At 42.2% G+C, this 21,718-nt stretch overlaps 1 protein-coding gene across 3 annotated transcripts in view; it reads right to left on the bottom strand.

Moving 5' to 3' along the window:
* Nucleotides 1-4,478: 4,478 nt before the first annotated feature.
* FAM107B (family with sequence similarity 107 member B) overlaps nucleotides 4,479-21,718 on the bottom strand; it is a 79,271-nt gene continuing 62,031 nt past the window's right edge. For 2 of the 3 annotated variants that reach the window (XM_006022126.3, XM_025202313.1), the window contains 3 exons: nucleotides 17,758-17,941; nucleotides 10,562-10,715; nucleotides 4,479-7,775 (listed from right to left, as the gene is read on the bottom strand). In XM_006022126.3, coding sequence (XP_006022188.1) covers nucleotides 7,659-7,775; nucleotides 10,562-10,715; nucleotides 17,758-17,885 — 399 coding nt within the window. In that variant the 5' untranslated portion in view covers nucleotides 17,886-17,941 and the 3' untranslated portion in view covers nucleotides 4,479-7,658. Of the gene's footprint in view, nucleotides 7,776-10,561; nucleotides 10,716-17,757; nucleotides 17,942-19,270; nucleotides 19,292-21,718 lie in introns of those variants that run through there. The other variant, XM_006022127.3, reaches the window with a different exon arrangement.

Genomic DNA, 21,718 nt, shown 5'->3' with positions numbered 1-21,718 from the left:
AAGACCGGCCAATAATGTGGCTCAAATCTCAATACAAATGGCGGGAAAAGTCCTTTGCAGCGTGCATCACTAAATGCAAAAGTCATGCACAATGCAAAGAAGGCTACAGAACGGTGGGAAACACTTTTCTGCACGCGGGTTCTCCATAACAACAGAACACTCCGTCGTGCAAAAGAGCTCCAATTCGGCGGGAACATAATTTAGCGGTGCCAAATCACACACAATTAAAAAATCCACAACTTTGGGTTGTGACACCAAGCACAGGCAGCACAGGATGATATGTGTTGTGGCAAAGATGCCTGAAGATAGGGTTCATGTCCCACTCACCCCACCCTAGTTATGCTACTGCAAAGATCAAGACCCAGTCACTTGCTTCTGCTCAGCATGCAACAAAGCCCAGCTGTTCCCCAGCATTTGTCCTGAGCTTGCAGTCCAGCGCTGTTCTCGGGGTCTCACTGGAGGGGCACATGCTCAGGACAGCTACTCTGCCAATTGTCAGACTTGGCTGAGGGCCAGTAGGCAGAGCTTGGTCCTCTGCATTGATCCTAGGCTCAGCAGGGAGCCATCACAGACAGGTCCAAAGAGGGACTTGAGTTTGAAGTCCCATGGGCTGTGCTAGCAGCATTCTCTGGGCTACTGCACTGTAGCTGAAAAAACAGTACTCCCTTACTATAAAACTCTTACCAGTGCAATACTACTGATTGCATACTGAATTTATCCACCAGGAAAATACACAAGGACTTTATTAAATAAAGCTTCCCTAATGAAAGGCTTAATAAGGACTTCAGGGTCTGGCAGCCGAAGGTTAAAGAAAGTCTCTTTCTTCCTGTCATTAATGATAAAAGCTAATCCTTATTTAACTTTCCATCAGGGAACGATCTTTTAGTCCTGGCTTCACTTACTAGAGTGCCTGCTTTTGAACTCCTTTCTTCAATGCCATACGATAACCCTCCTGCTCCCCAAAAGGCAACAAAATTAAACTAAAAAGCAACAAAATAAAACAAATGGGCAAAGTTCAAAGCGTTAATTTGCTGAACCACAACCACTGAATGCCTGGATTTCAGCCTGCTGTAGGGAGCACGTCTTTCCCTCTGCATACAGTCTAAGATGCCTCTTGTATCATATGAAGGACTTAGAGACACTGACTTCTCTTTGAGTTTCAAGCCCAATAGATAAGGGCTAAGAATTTCAAGTGCACCATCAGACATTTTTTCTCCAATACAGCTGTACCAAGTAGTGTATAGGCATCCAGTCAATCAAGAGGTCTAAGCACAGGACTGAGAGTCAAAAGCAGATTTCTCATCCTGGGCTTGACACCAAATTGTTCTGGGGCCTTGAAGTGTTGTAGTAGTTTCCATCCATGAAAGGAGGGAGTGGGGGGGTGGAAAATACGTACCTTCAGCTTCTGATACTACTCACGGGAAATAATATTCATGAAGCACACAGAACATGCACAACTCTAGGTAAAAGCTTAATATAACTGAGTGTGTCTATATGTATTTATCTAAGTGTCTGAACTTGCTATCTAAAACAAAGGTAATTAGTTCTGAGCCAAAAGCAAGTCAGACCATTGTATGTAAAGGAAGGTAAAAAAAAATGGAATTTAAAACCCCCATCAGCTGTCCTGATTCTTGTTCCATTCATTTATCTCCCCAAACAGTTGTGAAAAGACACTGCTCCTCATTGCTGTGTTGTCCAATCAGTTACCTGTATAAAGGAAACCCACCCTTCCCCCAAACCTGAAAGAAAATTGCAAAAAGGCATGTGATGTAAAAGGTTTAGGGTCCTTTTATCTGAGGCTTGTTAGGCCTTCTGTGACTTTCTTGTACTACAGCCAAACCTGGAGCTGTATCATGTCTTGTGACTGCAGACAAGAGGAATAGCTGAGGGGAAGCCATTGTACTCTGAACTTACATGGCATGGCGATTGCTTATAATAGCTTGTGATTAACGCTCACAGCATGATAAATATCAAGGACAAAACATGTTTTCTAAGGCTGATGCCAGATATTTTGATAAGCCAGGTTCCTGCCCTCAGCTAGCACAGAAAAGGGGTTTGGTTGAACTGCAACATTAAAATCTAAGATGGCCTGCACAATAACCTGCTCCTCAGAGCAGTCCTTGACACTATTTGACACTTAGTCCTGTTCCCATTCATGTCAATGGGGAAAATTCCCATTGATTTTAATGGAGCAGGATGAAGCCCATAAATATGCTAGGGGAAGATACAGAGCCTTCCTCACTATCATTCACATACAGGCACTACACAACCTTGAAATATGCAGGTCATTCTCGGTAACCTTCTTATTTCTAAAGGGCTTATTCTACACCCTTTGTGTTGCTTCCCCTGTAAAACCACCCTCAGCCTAAAGTGATGCCAAAAATTTGGCAGGGAGGCCATGGTCTAGGCCCAGTGGTTTGAGCCTAGGACAGAGTCCAGACCACCATCTTCTTTTATAAAACCTCTGAGACACATCTTCTCTGTTGTCACAGTTTTCCATTTCCATCAGTCAAAGGATTTCACGCCGCTCACCAGAATATTTTAAGACTTGAGTGCGTCAGATGAGAGGCTATTAAAGTGCAACAAATTTATAGCAAAAACCTGCATTAGGTTGTATTTTCATGTTCCCAGATCTCAACCCTCTGTGCGCACACTCATTTGCCAGCCCTTCCGTGTTCTCATAGAGGGAATCTTGCCTTTGAGGTTCCCCAGCAGTAAGAGACTTTGGGAGGCGCACACAACTCCTTCACCCCTTGTACCTTCCTTAAAAGCAATGCAGACAGTACTGATTTCAATCGTTTAATAGTTGCATTGCTGTGGCTGCTTCCTCTCCTCTCCAGGCCAGAAATCATTATGTCAGTCACATGGGTGCAAGCAATTTTAAATGATGGACTAAAATCTAGGGCTGGCCCAACCTTAAGGGTAGCCAAAGCCTCTCTCCACATAGTACATCATGTTCAAATGAACATAAGAGCAAAGGAGAACAGACTTCCTCCCTGTAGTGAACTTACAGAAGATAGTACGTGCAAAGCCATCTGACACGATGCATTTATTAGCATGATGCAATCCAACCCTGTACGAAGAAAGTGCATCTTTTTTGTTTTGCGTTGTTTTTACTGGAATCGTGACAAAAGCAGATCAAACACCCTCTTCCCTTTATTTTATGTTTCTGAAACTGGAATCAAAGGATAATTTGAACCACATTTTGTGTAAGTTTGGGGTGGAGGGTGCTGGGGGAGAGCACAGGGCCACATTTCTGACAGGTTCTGTATTAACACCCCATTGCCTCTTACCTTCCCCCACCAATCTGACAGCTCCTGGAGCAGCTCCAGCGTTTCCACTCCAGCAGCACTGCCAGGATCCATTCCCCACGCCGAGTACATTCTGAAGGAAAGAGCATTTCCTGACATCTGCTCTGATTTCACTGCTCTTCCCTCCCCCTTCCACTCGACCCACTTCTTTTTGTCTCTTTTCCTCTCTACACCTGACTGGGCTAGTATCAGTGCTCAGGTCAACGTTGTCATTGTCATCAAGAATTCAGTATAGGAGGGGAGAGCCACTCACCTACCCACACCTCCTTTTTTCCATTTCTCCCTGTTTTTGCCAGTCTACCTCGACATATCATCATCTTGTTGTCAGACAACTGAATCCCGCAGTTGCTAAGCATTCTGATGCCAATCCAGCAAATCATTTGAGCACGTGCTTAAAATTTAAACACCTGAATAGTCTCATTTGTAAGCATATGCTTAAGTGTTTTTCTGACTTCAGAGCATCTTTGCAAGACTAAACCCAGGACTGCTCTCATTTCTTATTCCTAGGGTGACCATAAATCCTGATTTGACCAGATTACTCCCGGATTTCGTAAACTGGTCCCGGCCGGTTGGTGAAAATTAAAAACAGAAGTCCCAGAATCACAGGGTTGGAGGCTCCAGTCTGGCAGGGAGATGGAGCAACAGGTCCTTAAAAATAATGTGGTCACCCTACTTACTCCTCACTGCTTTTTCTATTGGGCAAAATGTATCCGTGGTAGAACCTCCTTGATCTCCGGACTGAATTTTATCCAGTTGGCGCTAAGAAGGGTAGCAAACCTGAGCGTGATAGTTTCTAGGAATTATTTAATCTCATTAAAGTTTTCCCTAACACATCCTCTCCACACACTTGCAATAGCTAAACAGCTTTGCATTCCTTTTCTCTCTCAAATTGCTTCTCCATATTCTGTCCATATCTTAAATGCCTTCCATTGAAAATAGGATGCAAAATGATTGCAAGATTTAGCTGCACCTGCCAACCTAATATGCTCATAATTTAGCACATATAAATACGGCTGCCATTCAAAGCAACCGCGTCGTTATGACCTTGAAATTACCCCCTGCAAAAAGAAAAAGAAAATATAATATTTAAATAAACTTGGAAAACTTTCAGCCCAGCTCAGAAACTCCATTTCAGCAGGTGATAAGAGACACAGTTGCATATTCCAAGCACATAGTAGATTTTATTAAGCTTAACTTTGGTTCTAAGTATTCCACCCTCATTTTTCATCATACCTTTAAAAACAATTATACAAGAGCAAATACAAAAAATATTAAATTATGAAAACAAATCCATTAAGGCTCCCTTTTTTATATTTATATATATTTATATATGTACACTCAAAGGAGGAGATATATCAACAGGAGGTTAAAGCCAGCTTTAGGAGCTAGAAACAAAACCCTACATTGACTATCCTAGTATCAAAAAGTAAAGGGTTAAAAAGAGTCTTGCCCTATTGGAGGCAAAAGTGGTAAAAGTTTAAATCAATGGAACACTTGGAGGATTGCTTAAAATTCCAAAAAACTAAGGGCCAAATTAGGAATCCCTTACTCAGAAGGGCAAACTGCCCTCCACACAAGCACCCCATTGGAAACAATGGCACTTCTGGTGTGACTAAGTGGTCACCAATCTAGGGGCCGCACATTCTAGCTCAATGCTGGACCCCGATTTTAATGACCGATTTTTGCCTTTCGAAACACCATCAAATAGACTTTGGGATTCCTTGGCAAAGATTTCTAAGGTGTCCTAGCACACGCATCGACGTTCTACTAGTATTTAATCTAGCAAGAGAGAATTTGAGTTAAAAAGAAAGCCTACTTCACACTTTATGTACAAGGGAGTTTTCAAGCCTTCTGTGAAAGAAAAGCTCTACCCTGAATCACAAGCCAATAGGAAGAGAAAGTGGAAAAGATCCATCCTGCATTTGCCACAATCACCTAATCCAAAAATCACTGAAATTAAAGGAGATCTTCCCATTGACTTCCCTGTATTTTGGGTTTAGTCCCCAATTTCTTTTATATCAGTGGCTATGAGGAGTAGCAGGGCTGTCTCACAGATGGAAGGGAAGTGGTAAAGCCTACATTCCTTCTGAGAAAACGAGTTGATCAGGCAAGATGGGCGTTTCTTCCATCTTGCTGAAGACCTGCCTGTTGAACATGAGAGCATCTGCAGAGTGGAGTTCAGCAGACTTGAAGAAGGTCATGATGAGGCAGGGATTGGGTGGCTAAATATCAAGGTAGGATTTCTAAGGGAGCATTTTTCACAGTCCTGTCTTGTAGGATGCAGCACATAAAACAAGAGTGTAGGGCTGTCTTAACAGAAGACAAGCAGCCAAGTCACTTGATCAGTGTGAACATCTGAACAATGGGCTGACCAACAGGAAGACAACTTCCTTCCCAAGGAAGTACAGAAGGGAAGAAGTTGAAGTAGTTAGAATTTTGTTTTGCAGGAAAACAGCATGGAAGATCCTTATATTTGGCCTCTATAATCTATCCTCTATAATTGACCATAAAGGGAACAATTTTGTAAGCCCTTTTAGCATTCAGTCTTCTGAACGTGAGCTTTGCTGTAAATCTAGTCAACGGTAGTATGTTTGTCACAACTTAATTTACTTCTAAATTTGATTGTGTCCTCATAAGAAATGCCTGGATCTTAACGACATGACAGATGCACCCAGAAAGCATAGCTAAGTTGGAGCATTATGCCCCGCCTGCTAAACTGAAGTTGTATTTAATTTCCAGGATGCAGAAGGGAAAGCAAAAGAGAAAAAATACAATAAAACTTCTTACGCAGAAACGCACACACTTCATATTGTCAGAGCGTGTTCTCAAACAGTGAGCTCAGGTGTAAGCGCAAGCTAGGATGTATTCTGTTTAGCAACTGATGGCAAAAACTACAGCCAGATCGTCACTGGTGTGATGAGCATTTCTCTCTAGTTTCTAAGGTCTTCAAGACATGTGCACCCATTTATCTCAGCTTAGGACCTGAGCCTACATGAGCCATCATCTGTTCCGCATGCCCAACTCCAGGATGCCCTGGAAAAAAACAGTAGTCATAAACACAAAGGGTCAAATTCTTCATCAAACAAAGTAGAGCCTTACTCAAGAGCAGTTCAAGGGACTACTTGCCCGAGGATGACAGAAATCCAGCCTTAAAACTCAGTGGTAATGCGAGTCCCTCATTTCACGAGGCAAAGGAAAGATAAGGTAAATCAGGTCCATTTCATAAAGCAAAATTAAGAAAGGTTTCTCATTTCAGTAGCAATTTAACTCTCCCTCCGTAGCAGGTCTGGGTCGCCATCCCTGTTCTGGTCAATGGGAGTTCACAGGTAGAATCACTCCCCTAGCTCAATGGGCCTGTGGTCAGTCACACCAAGTGCGATTACAGGTCCTGACCAACCCAATAATACTGAGTTTGGATCTTGGGGTTCACAGCACAGAAAAAACACATCAACAAAATAGGCAGGATTTCAAAACGTAACAACTAAAAGTGAGGGCTGGTTGCCTGTAAGAGCTGGGAAAAGCAAGGTGAGCAGGTGGAGCTGCATGGGCCTGTCCGCAGTACAATTCCTCTGTGGAAGATAAAGGAGTGTCTGAAGGTAGAAAGGAAAAAAATAAAAATAAAAATCAGATTTTGACCTGCCCAAGTGGGGAAATAATCTGATTTTTGTTCTCTCAAGGACCAAATTCTAGATGCACCTCCGGAGGTGGAATTTGGCTGAAAATATTTCTAGCTGCTCAGGGCTGCTGAAAGCAAGCATTCCCATCTCCCCACCAATTCCCTCTGTTGTAACAGATAACCAAGGTGTTCAGGTATGATTAAACTATACCACTTCCTCTCTGGATTTAAACACCTATTAAAATTAAGTGCATGAATCCACATTTCCCAACCAGACTTGACCCAGACCAAAGGGACAGACAGTGAGAAGTTTACTGCACAGCCAAATTCCATAAAATACTAGCAGAGGATTTTTTTTTCCTTAAAAAAAAAAAGAAGAGCAAAATATAACTTTGATGTCTTCATTAAACTGGGATTAGAAGAAACCAAGCAGTGCAACATTCAAGGGGTTTATCTAGGGCCCCTGGTTTCTTTTAAGTCTCCAATTAAGCACTTCAGATGTCCACAACCCTGAACTGACAACAGGCTGCTTCCATTTGTCTCAGGTCTGTGTTTGGCGAATTCAGTCGTTTTATGTTGCAGTCTTAATCCATACACGTTCCAGAAATTCAAAACTCATCCTCAGCAAATGTCACCTGGATGCTGTTTATCCTCTCTACTGCGGGCAAATTTGAGACAATCTCTCTCTGCAGCCACCACTGGAACGCTGGCAGTCTTAGCCGGTGCTTGCTCTAGGAGTCTGGGGCTTCTGTCGTTTCTTGGACCGTCCTCCTTAAATTGCCTTTGACTTTTACAAATTCAGGTGCGTTTTCCTGCTCCTCCTGTATCTTCTGCTTCTCAAGTTCCAGCTTAAAAGAGATTTGCATATAAAAATAAAATGAAATGACCACGTTGCAGGGCAAAACTACAGCCTTCATTCCATGCAGAAGGAAGCTTATTTTCAAAGAATCAGGTATGACAGAGGGTACACTAAACATTCCCCTTGCCTTTCCCCCCTCCTCCGCCCCACAAAAGGTGAAGAGGCTTCAGTCAAGAGTACTGGATTGCATCTGTTTTCTATTTCACTCCAAACCCTTCTCTCTTCAAAGCTCCGTTAGATTTGGGAACACTTTTGGTACATGGGGCAAACTGCATGTCTGATGGGGCAAAGGGGTCTGGGAGCAAATTCTCATTGCGATCTTTAGTTAAAAAAAAAGATAAACTCTCCTCTTCTGCTCCACTCCTGGATTGCCAATCCTGTCCCCTGAGAGAACACAGGCGAACAGGCTCTGAGCCACGGAGGTAAGTGCCTCACCTGAGGTATCTTTTGCCTATCCTGAATGTCCTCGGTTCCATTAGTACCCATCCCTTGAACTTTTACATCTCGGAGTTCCTGCCTCTATGTGGAATCATCCAAAAAAGCGGTAGGACATGAGGTTATTCACTGTAGCCATGCACTGGCAAAGGAGGCTGGCTGCTTTACACACCATTTTGAAGACTAGCAGCCCTACCACTTGACAGCAAACCTAGGAACCGACAAGCAGGAAGAAGCACCTCTTTGTAAAATGAATGGTAAACGCAATCCTGAAAGCAACGTTTCATTTGAATACACCAAGGTCTCCCTGCTGATTAACGGGGATTGTGTAGCACCTACCCGAACAGGCTCTCCCTCCTCCTGGCTCTGTGACAAGGGACACATCTTATTAAGATAAAGAACTGCTATGCTCTGCGATAAATCATGGTGTCAGGCCAGCCTACAGGGCTCCCATAGTTGCAACACTATTTGTTATGGGCAGGGCTTTTTTCTCTGGCAAACAAGTTTTCATTTCTGAATCTGAACTTGAGCCAACCAAGGGCATTTCAGGGATCTACCAAGCAAAGGCCGAGCTCCAGATAAACAGAATCCATTTCCTTCCTCAAAGATAGCACTTACCTGTTAATGCATATCAATTTTAGGCTTGAAATGCAATTAGTTAAATTAATATTTCATTAGAATATTAGCTGACTTAACTGGATTTTTATTAAGGCAGATCTTATTGTTCTTCAAACTTTTTTTCTTCAAATGGATTATTTTTAAGATGAGAAGTGATGCTTTCGAGGATTGGGTCTTCTGTCTGTGGGCACTTTAGATGCTTGCCTAATACAGAGACAAGGCACCTTGAGAGAGACAGTGGCTGTCCCTCTGCAGAGCAGTGCATCTAACCCCAGCGGAGGTGATAGATTTATAATCCACAAAGGACCTTTTTAATCACCCAGTCTGACCAGATGCATAACACAGGCCAAAGAACCCCACCTTCCTCATGATTTGTACATTAAGCCCAACCCTTAATCGAGTTGATTATAGCATTTCTTACTGGAACATATCCCGTCTTAAAGACGCTGAGGGATGGAGGATCCACCCCCATTCTAGTGGGTAATTATATGTTACTTTTAGTTATTATTAATAACTGGTACCTTATTTCTTGTATATTGTCAGCTTCCAAGTACTGGCTCTCATTAAGCCTTTTTCTACTAGGCTTACTAATCACCTACAATCAGAAGTCTCATCTCTTTGTAGGTACCTCGTCCTGCATAAAACTGTCACTAGACTGAACTGCTTTTGTTTCTTAATTTAAGGGCATGTTTCCCAGCTCTCGAGTTATTCTTATAGAAATATTCTGAACCTTTCTGAAGCGCGGGTACCAGAATTACCAGACGAAGGGTTTTTGAACCCGAAAGCTTGCTTAATAACTATTCTCCAACTATTCGGGTTGGTCTAATAAAAGATATCAAATTCACCCAAGGAACCTTGTCTGTGGTACCAGAGTTAGGCACGCGTCCCAGCAGCGCTCGCAGTTATGTTGTGTACAGAGAAAATACACCTGCCTGACGTTTTCTGGGCTATAGCCACAGATTTCATTTGTGCTCTTAGCTCCAGTGTTGCACTGGGACTGGTGTCCAATTTCTTCTCTGCTATCACCGAAACGTATGTGGGGACTGTTTCCCAGAAACCAATCAGGTACATGTCACCTATGTACTTTGCGCCGAGATGTATGAACTTGTATTTGGCCGTGTTAGGATGTACCACACAACAACAACTAGCTTCAAGAGTTCTTTAATAGAGGGTGAAGAAAGATGTGAAGAGGGTAAAACCATGGACCAAGATTCAGAAATCTGGGTTCAATTCCATCCTCAGCTATGGTAGCCCAACTAGCTTGCTAAATCTTGCTGGCACAGCGATGCTGCTTAGAAATGTGACTCTGCTTAGCTGGTAAGCTCTTAATATAGCTGCCATTACAAGAGTGCACACTAGTATTTCATTTACTGAACCAGCCTAACCTATAGCACCAAAAGAACTCTGTGACTGTAGCGGTGTCTGCACTACAAGGGTTTTGTCCATAGAGTTACACCAGCAAAACACTCCTAGTGCAGATACAGCCTTTATCTGCCATGTACCTCAATTCACTAACCTGTTAAATGAAGATAACACTTTTGTATCTCATGACGATGCTGAAAGAACACAGCCCATTCAGAATTGTAAGGGGCTCAGAGACAACATGTAAATACCTGCACAGGAGGGTCTTCCAACTACCCTAGCAAACCCAGCCTATTCTACTCTCAAGCAGTGAGGTTCTTCACCAAGTTCTAGTCCTGCTAGCACCATTTCCCTGCTCACCTGCTCCAGCTTCTGCTGTCGTTTCAGTAGCTCTATTTCCAGGTCCGATTTCTTCTTTTGTGCTTCCTCTTCTTTCTGCTGCTTAATCACTTGATCTCGTTTTCTCTTCTCCATCACCTTTTGCAGCTCTGGTTTATTCTGAGGTGCAAGACCCCTTTGAAAAAGAGAGAGAGAAGCAGAGTTTAATGAGCTACATTCTCTTAGAAGCATAAGCAGGTTTTCCAAAGTACTCTCTACAAAGGGTAACAATCGGTTATCTAAGAACAAAAGGGAGACTTAAGAGTATTAATGCAGCACTGCACAGAAGTACACCAAAAGCCCAGATCCACATCAGAATTGGGGACCCCTATTACAGATTAAATTTCCCAGTAAAAACAAGAACAGAGCTGGCTGGGCACACGACATGGAAGTCCGGCACGCCATCTTCCTGTTTTAAGTAACAGACTACACAGACTTGATTCACTGAGGTCTGCACAGGTTGCTGAATCTACAGAAGTTTGCATGAATGGAGTTGGGAAATTGTTCTCAGCTGGATTTCTGCCACATTACTCCTGGGGGTTGTGAGCATCTGGGTATTTTACACGTGACTGGCTGCAACATTCAAGAGGTGAATCGTTTTTGCTGAAAACAGACAGCTGCCATGATAACCTCAAAGAGCAGAAATCCTTAACTACAATTGTGATGGCGCTAGAGATCAGACTAGCAAATTCCCAATGAGAAGCTTAAAATCTTACGGGGAGGGTGAGTGTTTTCCCTCCTACAAGGTCCTCTCTGGTATACAACTTACTTCTTTCAAGTCTGTGGTTACTGGGGAAGGTAGATTATTTAGCACTTTTCCATTATTTTTACTATCTTTCTATCTTGGTCACCCGAGGAATTTTCCTAAATATTGCCAAGATAAAGAATAAACCTGTGAGGAGATTTCAAATTAATTTAGAGACTGGCATTTGCTATATTACATTTCTAGTAAATGCAAAGCATGCAGGTCTGAATTCTATTGCCATTATTACCGTCTTTTCTTTAAAAACATGCAACGCTGTTAAGTACTTTTAATTTCAATTTTAAGAAAGCACATTTTTTCCCCTTCCCATACATGATGGATCTCCATAGCTGCCTAATTCTTCTACATTATGCCAAAATGATAGCACTGCACAATGATGTATTAAGATGACATTTTACCATTACATCTATGAATTACTGTATGTATTATGCAATACTCAAATCTTTGCACATTACACCCACCGCCAGCAAAATTAAATATTTAGCAACACTAAATGCTTCTCACTATATTTCTCATAATATATCTCATGCCCTGAATGGGACAGACCTTACAAGATTTATTTAATATTTCATTATGTTTCATGCCATTTTGAATTTATATTTGCACTGCATAAAAATGAGAGGCATTAAAATGGGAAGATTAGAAGCACTCATTTTTTACTACTATTATAGGGAATCAAGCATGTTGCGGGCCAAACCTGCAGAGCCTTCCAAGTCAGTGGTAATGAGTCAAGTTGGTCAGGAAACGGATGCAATTTATAAAAGTAGCATAACTTGTTCTTATTTAACATTCAGTAATATGACACATTGAGCAATGTGTAATCTAAAATAGATTAGGAATACAACAGGAAGGGCAGCTAACAGCAGAGGAAGATATAAAAGAGGCTCTTCAGTTTGTTTCACATTGATTTGGTAAGATTAGTACCCACCTCTAAGGCATTCTTCTACCCAAAGCCATTGGCACCCTAGAGGTTGCCAGGTTATTTAATCACTGCCCAGCACTCGGCATTAACAGTCGCAGGTAGCACTATCTACTGTACATTACAGTAGCAGGAGAACCTCACTTATAATGCATTAACTATAATGAGGCAAAACCAAAGTATAGACAGTGCAATCTGTATTTTAACACGAGTTAGCTGATAGGAGTCAAACTTGAATGCCCCTTTGGCTGACACTTACCAGCAAACACATGTTAATAGAGAAAAAGAGCATACACCACAGGATTGTCTGCCTTAACCTTTGGACTAAGCGTGGGAGTTAGCTGCTACCATTTCCAGGGAGCAGTTTATTTCCACTATGCATTCAAATGACCGTACCTACGTAGGGCAGTGCAGAATCAGGCTGCGTATGCATTTGTCTGCATCTGGAAGGTGGAGAATGCTGACTGAGCCCAACCAAAGCACATCTCTAATGTAGATGCATAATTTTGATTAGCTGGTCAATGCTTGGGCTCAAGGTAGCCCACCTTACGGCTGCAGACAGACAGAATCCTTGAGTGCTTTAAAAGACGGGGGAGAGTCGACGTTCAGGAACTGCACCAGATGTTATATTGCTATAGGAGCCTCTACTGGCTCCTATACCAAACTAAGAGAGCTATATCACTGTAACTAACCCTGAAAGAATAAATGAAAGAGTGCTAAAAAAGTGACTACAGTTCTGCTACACCTGCACTGCTACAGAAGTACATAAAAATGTTGGTTACATAGCAAAAGTGATATACCATGATTCAATATTGATGGAAATGTTAAGTCTGTCCATGCTTTGCATGTCTTCATTAGCATAAAGTGGTATATTAATTAATATGTTAAACATCTAGTATAGGCAAGGCAATTTGTATTATAACATGTTGGCTGGTCAACCCTGTGTGCCTGGATGGATCATGAGTCTGATGATTGCAATACTAAAACTCAAAAATATTAGACACTTAAAGAAAGAAGGTTTACAATCTTTCTACAGACACTTTCTGTTGGCAAAACTCTGCATCAAAAGAAGTATTTTACTTCTGTGCAAGTGAATAAGGATCTAAAATTAAATGCTCTTGCTAATCAAAATGACAATAAAAGAAGCATGAGTACAGGAGGCAGCCCAATTCTTCTGTATAATAGGATATTCTTCTAAAAGAAAAAGAAAGACTCCAGACTAAAGTACTTTATGCTCATATAAACCTTAAAGGAAAAAGTAAAGATTTAATTCAGTGCAGCTACCCGTACTTTACAAGATCAGCAATAACAAAACCGCAAGTGTCTTTCAATGCTTTTAAACTGCTTGGTGCTAGGAGTTGGACTTTGATGTTTAATCCCATTAGCAAAAAATAGGGTGCACACACAAGCAACCCCTGAAAGTGTGAACTTTTTCTGATCTACTTGGCAGTCGGTGTAATGTGTCCATTTCATTGCCACTGGAGAAGTAGACCACATAAATGATTCATTCAGAGTTATGTATCTAAACCTAGCATTTGTGGGGATTTCACTATTAGAAATGCAGACAGGCCCTTTTCCTTCCAACTCTACCCCCGGCCCCTGACCCCAAATCCTACAGCCCCAGAGACAAAGTGGAGGAACCTGCAGGGTCGGGCACGAAGACTCCGATACAGAAATCCGGTTAGTCTGAAAATGCCACGATGCTGTTTCTCTTGTATCTCTCTGTAGGGAAGTTTCTCAATCAGTCTAGTGGAGCCTGCTGGGCTGCTTATCATACATTTTAACCACTAATTAATTCTGGACTATTATTCCCCGCTTTAATTCTCTTTGTTTTTTCCTCTTACCTCCGAAATAACAACATTTGAGGCAGCCATCATAGACCTGGCACCTTTGCAACCATTCTGCAGGGTGAGGAGACATTACTACTAACTTCGTTTCTATGGTGATCAGTGCCAAATACATCGTGCATTGGTAGAACATTTATTTTACTTTTTTTTAGACTATCCAAAAGGCTCAGGGAGGATAAGATAGATGGGGGGAGAAAGATGCAAATCAGAAGTCCAGGGAAGAAGAGAAAGGAGCAAAGACAATCCAATCCAGTCTTCTTCCCAGAACAGGTCCCTCTATTTTGTTGTCTCTTTCCAGCTCTTTGCAATGAATGAATATGGAGTTACAAATCTTCCTTCGCATGGAAGGAAAAAGATTCCAACTAGCACTCATTAAAACGTCAGGATCCTGACAGGAGAATAAATATTTTCATTAAAAGCTTATGTAATACTGCTCACTGTGCTCTTCTTTCTATGAAAAGCCCAGTCTGTGATATACATGTATAACTGTTAAAAGGAAATCCAAATATAGTACAGTTTTAAAAAGTCTATATTGGACAAACTTCAGGGATATTGCAACTCTAAATTAACTGCTAAGGAATACCCTGGAAGATGCTGAAAAAGTGTTGAGCATTTGGAAAATAATTAAATCAATCAATTTGATGTGCTGGAAAACCCGATATGCTCTGCTGTAAAATGCCTGACGTTACCTTCATGCCCAGATATATGGGTTTGAATAGCTGCGCTCTACAACTAGAACTCTTCAAAATAGGAAATTAGTCACATTATCCAATTTTAAAATTCTGTATCTATAGATTTTCAGATACTTAAAAACCACCAAACTTTAGTATTTGTCTTCCCTGATTTTGAGGATAACTTTCTAATTTTAGAAAAACTCTCGTCTTCCAGCCAAAACCGATCACATTATTTACTCATTACAAACTCAAATGAGAAGGCAGTCAAAAGCTGAAGGCAGCCAAATGATTTTAGTGTTTATGGCTTTCCTCCAAAGCCTAGATAACACTTAAAAAAAATTCTTGGGATAAAGAAGATTTTTGACCCAGAACCTGGCTGTGACGCACAAAAATAATCTGAAGTAGCAGAACATTACAAATCTAAGGCAGCCACGATGATTTACTTTAAGCTACAAGTTATGGTACCAGAGTAGTCCCATCATTTAAAATGATCAACTTGCATCCAGTCCCGTTGCTTTGGAGTCTATACAGCCAGGAACTTCACTGAAGCAAAAAGAAAATAAAAAAGGAAGGCTCAGTCATAATCCTAACCGTCTTCACCTTCATGAATTGATGAGACCACACATCCCATACAGATATAATGCAATCCTTTCTAATCTCCCGTGGAGTCAGGTCCACATTCCACAAACCCTTACTGGCGCATGCAATTCTCATTCACCCGACTAGCCCTACCAAAAGTCACAACATGACTCGTATGACCATCCGTTTCAAAATCAGGTCCATCTTTATATACTGGAAGAATCTCCCTTTTCTTGTAAATGCTCAAACCCACAGTGCACTTGTGAAGCAAGTAATCACAGAAACCATAGAGAAGTAGGGCTGGAAGGTCTTCTAGTCCAACGCCCTGCCTGAAGCAGGATCATCCCTATGCAAACCATCCCATAAATACAATAATCTAAACTCAAAAACTGCCATCAACCCCGACACAGCACAAAATAACACCCTGACCTGCCACGAGTAAAGCAGGGGAACCACAGCAGCCAATGTTCTGCTTCAATAAAAAGGGTGTTAATATACTCTCAAGAGATCCCAGGTGCTACGTGTCTGCTGCAGAAGACAGAAACCCCCACAGTCTGTACCAATCAAAGCACCATGCGGTAAAATTCCTTCCTGACCCCAAATATAGCAATCAGTCTGAATCTGAGTGGAGGGGCAAGACCCTCCAGCCAGGAACCTCCAGCTTTGATCCCAGCAGGGGCATTGGAACACCCAAGTCAAAACCCCCAGGTTTGGCTATAGCCAACATCCAATTCCTCTGAGGAAGGCTTAAAAAATGCCCTGACACAGCAGAAAAGGGGGGCACGGGAAATCAGCAAAGCACAGATGCCTGGGAAATACCCATAGTAGGACATATGCATGGCTATGCCTAGATCATCCCTGACCAGTGGCTGTCCAACCTCTCTTTTAACACCTTCAGTGATGGAGAGGCTACAACTTTCTAGGTATGTATGCTACTGCCGCACTTCTAACGGTGAAGAAGTATTTCCTGATATCCATCCTAAACCAACTTTGCTGCAACTTCAAGCCACTGGTCAGCATCTAACTCATCATTTCTATTTAGAAGATGCAAAACCTGAAGTTAAATGGCTTATTCAAGGCCAAAGCTAGTCAGTAAGGAATGCGTGAGACCCAAGTGATGGAACTTAAATCATGGATCTTGCTAATATATTAAAAAAGAAGCCACGTTTAGGTTGGAAATGCAAATTAAATCTTACATGGATAGGATAGGCAAGTCTCTCAACACAAGAAAGCAATGTTATACCCTACACTAAAAGGTAACAGTGTCAGGGTTCAATTTACTAACATTTTTTAAGTTGATAATTCATACAAGTAATATGGCTACTGTTGATCAAGTCCTGAGCCCACTGAAATCTATAGTATCAGGTTCCATCACAGCTCTTCAAATGGTACATAAAAGTACTGGGCTCTCTCTCACGTCCCAAAATGAAGCTTGTACAATGCATAGAAATGTGCAGGCATCAAAACAGCCTAATGTCAAATATATACTAAACTACCCCATAAAGAAGACTAATAAGAAACTTCCTCTTGTGACATTTTTGATTTAAAGGTGTCCCTGTAATCTAGGGTCAGGCTGGGGCAGGGCAAAAAAAAAAAGCATTTTGTTTTGACACCGTGTTTGATCCATCTATCTAATCCCAGATATATCCTGGGCAGGGTGTGTATATAATTTAGAAGTTATATATCTATATATAACTTCTAAATTGACGTGTATATCTATCAGATACACCCCTCTCCCAACACATGTTACATGCTGGTGAGTGAGAAAAAAAACTGAAGAATTTCTTCCTTAAAAAAAAGAGACCTAACCTAAGCTTTGCCAATTCCTGCAGAAATGCCCTGGTCCATCAGATTTTTGTAGTTTCACAGTATGCTCAGCATTGTTTTTTCCTGTGTTCTTTGATTAGCTATGAGACAGCTGTTGAAGAACTGAAGGTAGGCTCCAGACTCAACATCCCACTGAGATAAATGTGGCAGGGATTGTCCTCAGTGGTTTGCAGAATGCATCCATTTACAAACATTCAGTTCAGATTTTAAAGATCATCTAAAATGCTTTTGGGGAAAGTAGCTATCACTGATTATGTGTTTTTACAACTACTGTCATAACAGAGTCCAACCTGCATGAGGCCTATATGTGGTATTGCAATATGACTATAAATGGTAATAATTAAGGTTTTTCAAAATAAGAAACAAAAGGGTTAGATTCTGCAGCACCAGATGCAGCTGTCAAAAACAAAAAAACAGATCAACTCCATCCAACCCAGCTATAAATACTGGGATTTTAAATATCACAAAAGCTCTATTAGCGTTTTGGGTAACATGAGGTTTTGGCTGAGAACCACAAATTCAGCTGCCACACACACACACACACACAAGGTGATTTATTCACTTTTTACCTTTTCTGGTTCATGAGCAGCTCTCTGTGCAGGTCCTGATGGTTCCGGGATGATTTCACAGGATTGATTAACTTCTGAGGTCTAATTAATTCAGGATTGTCATCTTCTATGTAGTCTGGTTCAGCCATGATTGTTCTTGGAATAAGGTATAGATCTTTGGGTTCAGTGTCCTCACCTGAGCTATCTGCAAAACACAAGAAATCATCCTGGTAAAAATACATTAAAGACCTTTTTAATGACGAGGGGGGAAAAAAAGAAAAGAAAAAGAAAAAGGCTGCGGTGTACATATAGCTGCCATGTTATGTTGGTATTTAACCACTCGTATTACACATTTATAAATAAAATTGACAATGGGTACATAAGTAGGGCCAAGGAGCAAATTACAGCAGCTTCTTATACTTTGCAAAAACAGCATTACTGGGGAGGGAAAAGGGAAGAGAAGTGGAAAGCCATAAAATAAACACTTTTCTCCTCAAAATGTTTTCACGCTGTGAACTTTGATACCGGATTATTTTAGGTATCACATTTTATAGACTTCTGTATTGAGGACCCAACTCAGCAAAGCAAGAAAGCACTTAGCTGAAGTTTGCTACATGAATAGTCCTATTGATTTGCAATGGATTACACATACCCTTTCCTGGTTCAGAGCAAGCATTTCAAGGTAGTGAAGTGTCAGAAATATTTGAAACAAACTGCTATATTAAATAATGAGTGGCATCCATGTTAACTCCCATCACCCACCCCTGGGAAGCTCATTTTAAGAGCAACAGGAGAATGGTAGTTCGTTTAGATTAAGAGTCCAATAGTACACGCAGGGCTTCGCAACAGAAGTACATATTTTTTCAACAATACCATCAGCATTTTTTTAAAGAATTCATTTAATTTGGAAAACATGTCCCAAAACCTACAAATGAAAATCTGCTTCTGGATCACAGTTGAATCCCAAATAAATATTCTGAGTTTTGACTGGAAATTTTTAAGCTTCAAGCCATATAAATTCACTCCGTGTAAATGAACATAGCTCTGTTTACTTGGAGCCAATAAAGCTACAATGAATTTATACCATGCAAACTTGATTCAAAGTTACAAAAAGCCTAGCATTGTCATACGTAGTCACTACATTAAAATAAAGACTTTTCTTTAATCATAAGGTAGTGAGTGAGCTCCAATACTGAAATAATTTGAACATGACTTTCAATACTTCATTACCTTTAGCAGTGTCGGTCACGGGACACGCAATTCCTGCATTTCAAATGAAACACCTTGGGCCAAGTTGTGTTCTTGTTACAATCACAGATCCCCGCTGGGGGAATCTGGCAACAAAAGACTTGCACGAGAGTGAACAACTGATTTTAAGAACTAAAATCTCAAAGCGCACAGCTGTTTCAGAGAGAAACTGATTCAACATTACATACATAAAAAAAATACAGCCCTTGGTCTGGCTTGCTTTGTTGAAGAGCCGAACACTACAGACATTTTTCATATAGAACTAGTAAGAAGTGGCAAGACTCACCACCTTCTTCTGGAAGAAAAGCTGAATCTCTCCCTTTAACCAAGGCACAATGTGATCTCCTTTATTCAATTACTCAATACAGTTACATTACAGCTGCATCAGTTCCTCCCTGGTTAATCATTAGTTGGGGATAATTTGTGTATTTATGCTTGTCGGGTTCCGCTCTTGGGTTAACATCTGCTCTATGGGCCTTATTCTAAGTCCACGGGAGTAAATGGAAGAATTCCTAGTAATGAATGAACTGAAAGTGGAGTCCCAGTTTTAGTGCCAAGATTACTCTGGATTTGTACCCATGTAGACACATCTGAATTAGGCTCTTCGGACACTTTTTACACATGCTCTGGAGGTGGGGGTGCTGCCATGTCTCCCGTATCAGATGGCGGGGGTGCCTGAAAATGGCAACAGGGGGTACTTGAACTAAAGCTCATTCAACAAGCTTTAGTTCAAGTGCCCCACCATTTTTAAGCGCAGGGACACTGATACATGAGACACAGGAGGCTGCTGGAGCATGGCAATTGCCACGGTCCTGCAGACTTGATTAACTGAGTCCACTCAGTTAAACACTGGAATTCCAGTGTTTCCGAGCAGCCTCCGTGCTTGTGTATAAGCACCCTTTTTTCCCCTTAAATAAAACTTATCTGAATCACAGAGCTAATTCCATTCCATGCACCACCTGTTGGATTTAGTGGGAGTAACCACCCCTGCACCAGGAGAAGAGTAATGGCCTTAGACTCAGCTCATCACGGGAGGGTGTGTGTGTGTGTGTGTGTGTGTGTGTGTGTGTGTGTGTGTGTGTGTGTGTGTGTGTGTGTGTGTGTGTGTGTGTTCGCATGCACATGTGTACAGCATTCAACTCTATAGCTTCCCAATACTGGTTGGGACCTTTCTGTGTTAACATGAGTAATATGCAACTATAGTAATTGCAATAGTGCAAAACCTGGCTATGGCTCCACACCTGTGAAAAATCCTTTATTGATATAAACCACACTATAAAGGGCAGGGTGGTGAAAGCAAGCAATAAGGCAAAAGTCCCCGACTTCAGGAGAGCCGACTTCAATGAACTAAGAAGATTAGTAGGAGAGGCATTGGGGTCTCGGAGCTTCAATGAGATGGGAGTCCAAGACGAGTGGATGTTCCCCAAGGAGACAATCCTCTGAGCTCAAAGGGATTCAGTCCCAATGCGCGCCAAGGGAAGCAGGAGTGCTAAAAAATCCCCATGGCTCGGCAAAGGCATCCAGGGATGCCTGAGGGCAAAAAAGAAGGCATACAAACAGTGGAAACAAGGGGCTATCACCAAGGAGGATTACACCTCCCTTGCTGTTGATCACAGAGAGGCTGTTTGGAAGGCCAAGGCAGAGATGGAGCTAGGGCTAGCAATCAGAATTAGGGATAACAAAAAGTCCTTTTTCAAATACATAGGGAGTAAGAAGGCACCGGGTAACGTGGGACCCCTACAGGACAGGCTTGGCAATCTGGTGATTGCAGCAAATGAAAAAGCTGACCTCTTTAACAAATTCTTTGCCTCCATGTTCCTGAACAGGGACCGGGACATTTCCCCCACTAGGATTATGAACGGACCCAGGGGAGGCCCCGCCATGCCTAGGGTCAGGGACGACCCAGTTAGGGAACTTTTGGAGAGGCTGGATGTGTCTAAATCGGTAGGTCCAGATGCTCTTCACCCGAGGGTGCTGAGGGAATTTGTGGGGGCCACAGGGGGGGCCCTGACACAGCTGTATGAGCGCTCATGGGGCTCTGGCCAGGTACCAGGGGATTGGAAAAGGGCCAATGTGGTCCCCATTTCCAAGAAGGGGAGAAAGGAGGACCCCGGCAATTATAGGCCAGTCAGCCTTACCTCGGTCCTTGGGAGGACCTTTGAGAAAATTAACAAGGAGCACATCTGTAAGGGCCCAGCAGGGGAGGTAATGCTCAGGGGCAACCAACGCGGGTTCAGCTAGATCCAGACAGGTTACAGAGGTGGGCGGATGAGAATAGGATGGAATTCAACGCAGACAAGTGCAAGGTGCTGCATCTAGGGAGAAGGAACCAGCAACACGCCTATGGGCTGGGGAATGCCACTCTTTGTCAAAACAGTGGTTGAAAGGGATCTTGGAGTCGTTGCTGACTCAAGGATGAACACAAGTTGCCAATGCAATGAAATGGTCAATAAGGCTAACCGCACCTTGTTGTGCATCTACAGATGCATCACAAGCAGGTCCAGGGAGGTGATCCTTCCCCTCTATGCAGCGCTGGTCAGACCACAGTTGAAGTACTGCGTCCAGTTCTGGGCGCCGCACTTCAAGAGGGATGTGGATAACCTTGAGAGGGTCCAGAGGAGGGCCACTCGTATGGTCCAGGGGCAGTGGGTCAGGCCCTACGAAGAGAGGCTAAAGGGCCTGAATCTATTCAGCCTCCACAAGAGAAGGGTGAGAGGGGGTCTAGTGGCTGGGT

Source organism: Alligator sinensis, unplaced genomic scaffold, assembly GCF_000455745.1.
Source record: "Alligator sinensis unplaced genomic scaffold, ASM45574v1 scaffold1216_1, whole genome shotgun sequence".
NCBI lineage: Eukaryota > Metazoa > Chordata > Crocodylia > Alligatoridae > Alligator > Alligator sinensis.
This window is presented reverse-complemented; position numbering and strand designations above follow the sequence as displayed.